The sequence below is a fragment of the Trachemys scripta genome, chromosome 4 (genome assembly GCF_013100865.1).
Source record: "Trachemys scripta elegans isolate TJP31775 chromosome 4, CAS_Tse_1.0, whole genome shotgun sequence".
NCBI classification, from domain to species: Eukaryota; Metazoa; Chordata; order Testudines; family Emydidae; genus Trachemys; species Trachemys scripta.
The window spans coordinates 122324926-122335876 of NC_048301.1; the positions used below are offsets into that span (position 1 = coordinate 122324926).

Sequence of the window (10951 nt, forward strand, 5' to 3'; positions counted from 1 at the left end):
AGGGGAGGGAGGGCCAGAGCACAGGAAGCCTCTTACTGGAAATTCTTGTGACCTTTGGTTTTAATGAATGACTTAAAACCCCAATATTAGTCCCCAGGAAATGGGAAAGGAAATTGAGAGCATGTCTGGAGAGTATAAAATCAGGAGCTCCATCAAGGTGAAGGCATTCAGATCTGGCTTTTTTGCCTCTTGTGAAATTGAACTAATAACTGGACCACAAGAAAGAAACTCAGCTGAGAAATGAAACTTCTCACAGCACTCATTTTCCTAGCCCTGATTGCTAGCATCAAAAAGGCCAGCTGCCAGTTCTCTGAAGAAAGCTGCACAAAACTCGCCAATCTCCTGCCCCTTCGGCTCAAAGACCTGCGGATTGCATTTGATGAAGTTAAAGATTATTTTGTGAGTATGACACCTGTTAAAGCCTGTCGCCTTCTGTCTACTGCTTTTGCACTTTCAGTGATTTGGCAAACCCACACACAGGAGACAGGCTCCTTTGGGCAGAAAAGATTTAGATGCAGGCATACTGTGTTTTGCGTTCGCTGCTGTGGGTGAAATAAATAGTTTAGTTTCATCACTTGCTAAGGGGAGAGAAAATGTGCAAAGATTTTTTGCTATCCAGTCGCAGTTACTGAAAAATCAGCAGCTTTCACAGTGAATTTTAAGGCATTTTAATTTTTTTTGACATGGCATTTAAAGTGATTCCTTTACTGACGGGGATAAATTCAACTCTGGTGTAAGTGGGTGCAACTCCATTGAAGTTAATGAGGGATGAGATGGAAATATTTCACTATAGCTTTCAAGTTGTGTTAAAGAACAAACATTAAGCTACAACCAAAGCCAGAAAGACATTATTCTGTGTCTAGAGAATTTAGTGCACATTTCCCTCTCCTGCATGGGAATGCTATCTGTGAATAGATTGCCCGGGTGGCATTAAACCTTTGTGGTGGGAGATGTATTGGAATGGTCTTGCTGACAGCTGAGCAAAGTAATCATGCAAAAAGGGATGCATAGCATTTGTAATTGTATTAGTACCAATATTGCCTTAAATGCATCTAAATTGCAATATAAAATCAATGGCATTATGTACTAATGATATAAAAAAATGAGATGTCATCCCTCTAGGTTAAATCACCGAATAGTGGCATTGTGTTTGTATTATCAGCCAAATTAACATGACAGTTGGTAGGTATGTAGGATTTAAGACTTTAAATCAGAGTTTGCTACAAGTCTCTGAGTGAAGTGCTGGTAACAGGATCAAGTAGTTCCTTAATAGACCTGTTATATATCACAGTAATTTTGGGTGCTGTTATGTGCACACTATCTGAAGTTAAAAGAAAGTAAGCAGGGTCTGAAAGGCAGGCTAAAGAAATTAAACATGTCAAATAAATCACCCACAAATGTGATTTCATTTTTTCTGTCTTTTTTTGACTTCAAACTAATTGCACAGACATGGGACAGTATCAGCACCTGAATGTTATTACTGTGTGATGTTGTGTATCTACACACACACACACACACACACACACACACACACACACACACAAAACTTCTCTATGTTCAGATGCTTTTATTTCCAGTGTTTGCCTTAAGACGACAAACATACACACTCAGGCAAACCAGACAGTTTGATGAACTGAAGTACTTTTACACAGTAGAAATGAAGATATTGTAGGCTGCCTACCTTGGTAAAACTGACATTTCCATTGCATACTTTTACAGCAAGCCAAAGATGATGAACTTGACATCTTATTGCTAAAGGAGGATTTACTGGAAGATTTTAAGGTGAGAACTTTGTTGTACACTGTGACTCTAATTCTAAGCTAATGCCATTCTAACGGAGGCAGCTGGAAGTACTATACAAAGTTTAAGGTGTTTTTAAAACTGGTAGTATGATAAGAATATCATACCTATGAAAACTGGTTTCATTGTATCTTTGCCTGTATAACATCTGTCTAAGATAGTCACTCCCTTTGAGATTGCTCTGTTTCTGTTTTCATGCTTTTGTTGGGGGGTGGGAGGGACTAGTGGTCAGCGCCCAGGACTGGGAGTCTGAACTCTGGATTTCCAGGATGCTGTTGCTGTCTGTGGGCTTGGGCAAATAGCTTCACCTCTCTACATCTCAGTTTCTCCATCTTTAAAGCAGGGATAATAATGCTTATTTACCAACCTCACAGGATGGCAGTACAGCACTGTGGAAAGCACTCTGTAAGGTGCATTGCATAACCCATAGAACCAAACCTCTGGTCAGTGATGACGACTGAATGACTGATTCTGACAGCTGTTTATGCCGTTTCCTGACATTTGTGGTGGCATGTCATTAACGCAACTCACTCCTCTTCCTCCAGGGTTATTTGGGCTGCCAGTCAGTGATAGACATGATCCGATTTTACCTGGATGAAGTCTTACCGAAGGCGACCAGCAGCAGCACACACACCAAGCGGAGCGTGGCCAATATTGGCATCATGCTGCTGGACCTGAAGCAGACACTGACGCGCTGTGTGAGTATTGGTCCCATTTTGCAGGTCACTTGCCAAGTTCCCAGGGAGCTGAACACAAGCTGGTATCCCAAGCAAAGCTGCAGCATGAAACCTCTGCAGCTTGATGGAGAGCTTCTTAAAAGTTCTTTGCCACCGGGGCTGAGGGGTTGCAGTACAGGTCAACAGTGAAGAGAGGGGTCTGCAAATCCATTGGTGCCGTGACTCAACAAGAAGCTAAGGGTGGTGTTATAGGGGAGAAGGCCTACAAAGGTTTTGCCAAGCCACCTTCAGACGGATCCTGCACCACTGAGGTTGATGGGAGCTTGGCCACTGATGTCAGTGTAGACAGCACAGTGACAGGCACATTAAAAATACAGCCCAGCTGGACTCTGGGGACTGACATCCTGGTCATTACATAAAAGGGAGGCAGAATTTTACTCATCATGGGGAAGATTTCACCATATATAGACCAGAGATAGATGGACACACACAGACGGCAGCTGGGGAATGTCAGACTGGGTGACCCAAGCAGTCCCTTCAGGCCCCTGCTATCTAGGAATCTATGATTTGTATCATCAAGATTCAGTTGTAAAGTTTTAGAAATAATTATTTATTTTTAAAGGCCAGCCTGCAGCCCTGTAATAAACACTAATCAAAGATGAATTTAAAAGGGTTCATCTGAAGCCCTTACCTGAAAGGAGCTGCTCTCACAGGCTGGGACGGCAGAACTAAAGCTGAATGCAGCCTCAGCTCCTGGAACTGCCTGGCTGTGGTGTCCTGACTCTGTCATCTGGTGGTGAAATGACTCAGTCAGTGAGCAAGCAATTCAGCAAAGGGGAGGGTGAACCCTCCCTGAGAGAGCATCACACAGACTGTTTGCTGAGCTGGGTTACTAGAACTCCTCGAACATAAGGGCTATTGGTATCCGCATAGGGGTAGCATCTGGAGGTCCCAGAATGGATCCAGCCACCTTTGGGTAGGGCACGGTACAAAGTCGCCACAGTCCCTGCTCCAGAGAGCTCACAATCTAAAAAAGACAAATGAGGGCTGAGGGGAGGGGGAAAGGATACAACATCCCTAGCAAGGGGGCCACTGGGCTAGTCCCCTTGAGAATAAATATCTGTTAATGGATTTCATTTATATCTATCACAAAAGCTTCATTTTGAAGGGCACCCACGGCTGACATGGGGGAGATGAGGGGAATTTTCAAGGAAGCAAGAGAAATGGATGAGGGGAGAGGAAAGCTGGTAAAAAGCGGGAGAGCACAGCCTTGTGGGCGAGTGGGGCCGGGGAGCTGAGGAGCTGCCGTGGCAGGAGGAGTGGGGATAAAGGATTCAATAATAGTTTCCCAAGCACACACCCTATTTCCAGAAAGATCCCTTTGTGCACTAGCTGGGCTGGGGCAGCCTGTCTCTCACCCATCCAGAGCTGTACCGTAAAGGAAGGCTGTTTTGTTAAAAATCCCTGGTTGCTTTCCTCCACAGCACAGATTCTTCACTTGCGAGAAGAGGAACCAAACCATAAAACAGATCAAGGAAACATACGATAAGGTAACTCTCCTGTCCAATTGCTAACCATGTCGTTCGGGAGCAATCCGTCATCCCATTCAAGTCAATAGAGTTTGGCCAATGACTTCAGTTGGAGCAGCATCAGATCCTTATGGGAAAACTCTGGGGTTGGCAATACTGAAAACGTGAGAAAGTGGCCAAAAAAAAAGCCTGGGGGTGGAGGGAATTCCAATGCAGGTACTCATCAAATAAGTATAAATAAATAAATAACCCAGCCCCTGAAACCTGGCCCACTATTGAAACCAGATTTTTTTTACGAGGATCATTTGCTTTTGCATTTCTGGCCTGTACTGGGACCAGAAATGCTGCAACACCATAACAATGGTCCATTCGAGCTTCATACTACACCCCCACACACACACACACACTCACACACACACACTTTGTCACGTTCAAGGGAGTTAGACTTTTCAGATGAGGGTTGGAGAAGTATCAAAAGTGATGGTTGGTGAGCCAAACTGAACCTGGACTCTCAGGTTTGGCTAACACTAATACCAAAGCGAAGGACATGTTGACTCTAGAACAGTTAACTGTTAGAGGGGAAAGATAGCCCAGCCTGGGATTTTGGAGACACATGTTCCAGTTCCTGCTCTACCAGACTCCTGTAAGACCTGGGGCATTCTCTGGGCCTGGATTCCCTATCTGAACAATGGGGATAAGAGCACATTCCTACCCCACCATTGTTTTGCGAAAATAAGTACACTAAAGATTATGGGGCACTCAGTAAGCACATGACTATGTAATGGGGCTGGGTCAGATAGATACAGTAACTGCACTAGCCAGAGCAACTGCAGGAAAACAGTTTACATTGTAGACGGAATTATAGTGTGTACAAATTATCTAAACAAACATCAGTATGGTATATTATACAACCACAAATGAGTTAGTCATGAGTTTATCAGTTCACATTGTCCAAAAGCTGGTATTACGAGTCCTGTTGCAGCTGGGCAAATGTTGCATTAAAAAAATCTGCAGAGGTTTGGGGTTTTTTTTTCAAAACCATTGTTTGCTTTGAGTGTGTTTGCATTACTTCTGTTTCTTATTCTTGAATATTCTGTCAAATGAAAGTATTTTAAGCAAGTCAAGCAGGATCGTTGTGGGAAGCCAATTTTGACTTCCTAATCACAAGCATTCCCATTGGAAACTGATCCTAAACGTTACATTCAGCCAATCAGAGAACAGAAGTATATCATAAGAGCTACATCTCCAAACAAAGCAATTCAAATTTGGAATACACTTAATGAATTGCTTGCAAACTACATATCAATTCTCCCATCACCTATGAGTTAGCTGTGATTCAACATTTGTGGTTTAATGAGAATCTGAGTAACATTTCCACTCACTCTATGAATTGTGCATCTAGGCTTATCAGGCTTTAACTTAAATTACCTTGTGATTTATTAGACACTTAATTACTAATGTGTAAAATTAATTGATATTAAGTAATTTATTTTCTCTGCTCCTCCCCTCCCCCTAGTTACAAGAGAAAGGAATCTATAAGGCAATGGGAGAATTTGACATCTTCATTAACTACATTGAAGAATACTTGATGAAGAAGATGGGAAAGTGAAACCCCAAAAAGTTCTGCATCTTTCACAACAAGGAAACTGCCGTTTTATAAAAGTAACATTAGACTCTCCAAACACATGAGACAGAGAATAATCTTATGGTTTGGGCCAAGAGTTATGGCTGAACAGTATTAATACTGTACTTTAAAAATCATATTGTGCCTACCATATTAAGTATTTATTACCTCCAATACCTCAATGTTTACATTTACAGATGTCTTATTTTTTTAAATAGGAAGAAGCAATGTCATTTTTAAACTATTATTTATTGTTTGATATTTGTACATTGTATGATTGTGCTATTTTTACACTTAGCTTGGAAATACCAAAACTTATATTTCAGGAAATACTCTTGAGGGAGAAAATAATGAGTCATACTCATCCCTGGTGTAATCCCATTGAAGTCAGGGTCTGTCTAATCAGGAGTTCTAGGCCCCAAATCCAGCAAAGCACTTCTACTCATGTGCTTAAGGTTAAGCACATGCTTAAGGGCTCTGCTGAATCAGGGCCTTACTCCCTGAGCTAAACAACTGTAGACGTTGTCTCTGTTCTGTAATTCAAAAAGGGAACTAACCTGTTCTCTAGAATGAGAGCTCTCAAGCATTAAACTAGCCCATTAATTATAGCTAAAACAGAGGGCTTTTTCTTTCCCAAAAAGGCTTTTTGGTCAGCTTTTACATGAAATGAAATTTGGGGGTGCAGGGTTTACATTCAAAACCTTAAATTCTCTAGGAAACACCAGCGGATGATGTAACAAACAACAGACTCTGATCAACCTGACCTCAGTTTAAATCTTAGCTCACTATCATAAGAAAAAATAGTATTTGCAATGAAATGCTTTGGTTCTAATAGAACTTAATTTTTAACTGCTACTAGCCATTTAATCACCTGACTTTCAGAGCTGCTGGGGGCATGCACAGTGGTCCTTGAAGCCCAAGGGAGCTGCAGGGGCTCCGCACCTTTGAAAGTCAGGCTATAGTGCCTTAACCTTCAGTCTATGACTGGGATTAACTCACTGACTGGTTAGGGCTACGGGGGATAATTTAAATTATTACCCACCATTTTAAGGTGGATTTGGTAATTTGCATTCAAATGCATGAAGCTGCACATAGGGCTGGCAATGGTTTGTTTTGCTTTTCTTCTCACATTATGAACCAGGAGCTACAACAGGCAAATGCTACACTAGAAATGTTACAAGCAATGCTGGTTCTATATACCTATAGAGTCAGTATTCTCTGTATGTCAGCATTTGATTCCCCCTTGTTTCATGGGCTTAATATGCAGCGAATAACAGAGAGTGAAATGCTGTAATGTTTGGGAGCGGGGTTCTAATATTTAGAAGCACTAGGATGCTCCACTGTAATGAAACACTGTCAGTTTGTCATTCGTGTTACTGTGCTTTGTAAGTTACCATTACAAAAAGAGAGAAGGAGATTTATACTTAGCTTGTATTTTCAGAGCTAACGCCACAAGGGCGGGGATTGTGTCCCCGTCCTGGGAATGCGTTACAGTGAAGCTGGTTATGCAACAGAAGTAACCAGCCCAACTGCAACAGAGCAGTTCTGCAACTCAAAGGGCTAAAATTCACTTAGAGATGGTGCCTAAATCAGAGTAAGGGTAGGCGTTGGTGTAAACAGGTGTAAAATTCAATCAGGCTTCTGCAAAAGTCTGCCCCTTTTTGCATTAAACTCCTGTCAAGCCAACTCTGCACTCCTTAGTCCAGCAAAACTCCCTTTGGCTTGAGTGAACTGGGCAAATGGGTTACAGCTACGGCAACCAGACTCAAAAGGTCCATCTCGCCAGCTCCAATTTCAGTTCTGCAAGACGTGTTGCTGTTTAGAGAGCAATGCCTTTGCTAAGTGCTCTTTTAATGTGTTCGTGTGCATGACTGCAGAATTTTCATCTGTTTTTATGTGTATGTAAAAATAAACTTTTTATGTTTTCTAACAGCAATCTGATCTATTCTATTCTTTCAGTTTATTAACACGGTTATGAAGGTGAAATATTGCTCACCACCTAGAGGAATGGCATTTATTTTGGTGTTGTAAATAACATTCTGCCTTCCTTGAGCGGCTCACATTAGGATACATGATCATAGATAGTCCCCCCTTATCCAGAGGGATCTGCTAGGGCACTCTGAATCAGTGGGACTCAATGTGGACAGAAAGGGATGAATCCCTTTGCAGAGCCTTTTTAGTAGCCATTGCTCACATGGGGCTCACACCTGAATTAACATGGTGATTAAAGAAACAGTCAAATATAGATCCCTGTGTGACCTTGGCCAGGTCAATTAGGCCCTGATTCAAGAAACCCTTTAAGCATATGCTTAAATTTTCCCTATTCAGGCCAGCACTCAAACAGGTATTGAATTATAGGCGTGTGATTAAATTCCAGTGACTACAATTGGGATCTAATCTACTGTACCTCCTCCATTCCTCATCTATAAAATGGGGACTTCCTTTGTTTGCCTTGTCTAAATAGACTGGAAGCTCTTTGGGGCAGGGGCTGTCTCTTAGTATGTTTGTACAGCACCCAGCACAATGCAGTCCTGATCGTAGCTGCAGCCTCTAGGCACTAGCACAATAGAAATAGTATTAACAACCCTTATTGTTTATCTCCTTTACAAAGCTACACCCATCGTTACAGCCTCTCAACACCTAGCTATAAAGAATACATGTATACATACAGATGTCAGCGTTCTCTACCCCTGTTACTAATAAACCCTGATTAGAACAATACACGTCCATTTTGCATTCCTCCATTGAAGCCCAGCCATTTATGGATTTCAATCAGCAAGCTTATCAGTTTCACTCCAATTTCCAGTCACTTTCACTGGCATTCTTGTTTTTAGGCACACCATGGTTCTGAACATTTTTTTTTAAAAAACAGCATAAAAATATTTGTAGGCCACGAGATAACATCGGCAGTGTTCTACCCGTGCATCAATAGGGTTACAGGTCAATGTGGTTGCACAGAATTTGGCCAAGTAGATTTTTTTAATCAAAGCTGCATTTTTGGCATAATGCATCTTTGTCAGATACTCATTTTTATACCGTGAAGATACAGGAATGGCCTGTATGAAATGCACCTGGTACAACTGCAGCTCCAGTATGTCAAGCAACTCCCTTATTTCATACTCCTTTAGCTTTGGTCCTGACAGATACTGCTACCCTGCTTCCTTTCTTGGACACATCATTCCCCTGCTATATAACGTGTCCCTCCTCAGGGACCAGGGAGTGCAGTTTAGTGCACTAGCTTTTCACCACTGGGAATCCGGATTCATATCCCAAACAAGGTAGCCCCTGACACCAAGCACAGCAGGTGTTCATCTTCATCCCTAGTTGGCATTGCTCTGCACTGCAAAACCGCTATGCAAAGTAGCAGTGTGGGCAGCTTATGCAAAGGAGAACCAAGAGGTTTTGCAAACCAGTTTTGAGGAGCAGTGACAGAGTAGTTGGGTGTGTGGCACGCTCCAGTACTTGAATAACAAGGGCTCTTACAAGGATACTGACGTCTGAGAGGCACTGACTGAGCTACCGTGGTGGGGACCCCAGTCCTAGGACACTGTGGGATGCTGGAGATTAGGATTGAGGTATATTAGAGCTGAAGGGAGTCTGAAAGCCTACACTGGAGCCAGAGCCATAAATTAATCCTCTTGGTCTCCAATACATTCTGACTTCTCCCAACTGGGATTTCAGTTCTCCTTGCCACTCTAGCCTATTGGCACAATAAGACTTTTGCAACCTGACTTGGATTCACTGTCCTCTGCAAAGAGAACGCCTCTTTTGTCTGCTAGGCTGTGGTCAGTTTTTCAGTAAGACTCAGTCATTATGGTTAAAGTAACCAAAGGAAGGAAGCAGACCGGATGCCTCTTGCTGTACAGATAAAAAAAGATTTCCAGTTACCTGGTGCCACAGGAGTAACTCGATGCAGAAAGAAATGGAGATATTGACATGAACTTTTTGGGGGAAGGATGGCTGCTCGCTGTGATAGCAGATGGATTATTGTTGAATGGGAACACAGTAAGGTGAGCGGAGAGAGAGAAACGGACATACGCACCTCTGCGTTTCAGCCAGGGCCAGAAGAGGAAGTACTCCGAGAGATTTATCTTGCGGGATTCCCAGCAGAGGAAGCCGGTTGGCTGGGTGGATGATGAGAGATGAGCCCTAGCCACAAAATGGAGACGCTGAGAGCTAAATCTGCAGGCAAACTTTGTTCCCAAGTTGCAGGGGTGTTTAGATCCATGGTGCAGAGATGATTGGAATATCTTAAACACACACACTTGGTAAGCATAAACACATACATATGCCTATTTGCATGTACATGATCTCCAGAAGTTTTCCAGACTGGTATTACTGAAATACAAGAAAAAGCCCTTGCCCTGTCATCTGGGCAGAGGAGGTGCTACTGAAAGAAGTGTTTGCTTGTGCAGGGTGGTGGGTACTATGTGCCCATTCTGGCTATCCCTTAGGGCAGGCTACTTCAGGATGGGAGGGGACAGCAAGGTCCCCGGCAGTCCCTCTTCACACGGCTGCACAGTTTACAGAGCAGGCTACAAAGCTGACACACTTAGAGCACCATTAGAAGTCATCCCCATGACTCACGACACCTACATCAAACCAGAATCACAGCACAAGCGTCTTCTAACCTTCCTTTTGGCTCGCCTTCATCTCGCCTAATCTTTGTCTCAATCAGAGAGCGGCTTCACGTGTTGGATGCGGATTACAGTTCCGTGGTTCCCGCAGAGCTTCCGGGCTCCAAGCATGACCGAGCCCTCTGACCTACAATATACCTGCTCACACGCACCGAGAACACTAGAGATGAAAACAAATCGTCTCCCCAGCATGGCACGCAACTGCAGTTACAGTGCTGGCTGCGAGCATGCTATCTAGGTTAAGTTTGCAATGACAGCCTATGGAATGAGCTCACAGACAAGAAGGGTGACCTTGGGGTTAAGGCGTTAGACTTGGATGGAGGAGACCTGGGTTCACAGTTCCTGGCTCTGTCAAAGACTTTCTGTGTGAATTTAGGAGTAGGGTGACCATACATCCCATTTTGGCTGGGACAGTCCCTTTCTTAAGCCCTGTCTTGGCCATCCTGACCTTTTTGGCAAAAGTAGGCATTTGTCCCACTTGCTCTTGCCAACTGATCAAGTTGGCAGGAGCACATGGGACAAATGCCTACTTTTGTCAAAAAAGTGGGCTGTAGAGGAATGTGCCGGGGGGGGGGGGGGGGAGCAGGGAGCCCTGGGGGGGGGGGAGGCAGGACTCAGGCAGGGGGCATATATTGCTTGAGTGAGCAGTGACACCCGCTCCAGCTTTTACTGATCCACTGCTCA

General features: G+C 43.4%; 1 protein-coding gene across 1 annotated transcript; it reads left to right on the top strand.

Annotated features, from left to right (window-relative positions):
* The first annotated feature begins 240 nt into the window (after positions 1–240).
* Positions 241–5615, top strand: IL10 (interleukin 10). Its single transcript, XM_034769759.1, has 5 exons — positions 241–399; positions 1720–1782; positions 2346–2498; positions 3962–4027; positions 5523–5615. Exons 1-5 carry the CDS (start codon positions 241–243, stop codon positions 5613–5615), a joined length of 534 nt encoding a protein of 177 aa, XP_034625650.1.
* The last annotated feature ends 5336 nt before the right edge of the window (positions 5616–10951 follow it).

Coding starts and splice junctions, on each gene's coding strand:
- IL10 (XM_034769759.1), top strand. CDS start 241: ATGAAACTTCTCACAGCACTCATTTTCCTAGCCCTGATTGCTAGCATC. Junction 2,499..3,961: donor AGCAGACACTGACGCGCTGT/GTGAGTATTGGT, acceptor TTTCCTCCACAG/CACAGATTCTTCACTTGCGA. Junction 4,028..5,522: donor TCAAGGAAACATACGATAAG/GTAACTCTCCTG, acceptor CCCTCCCCCTAG/TTACAAGAGAAAGGAATCTA.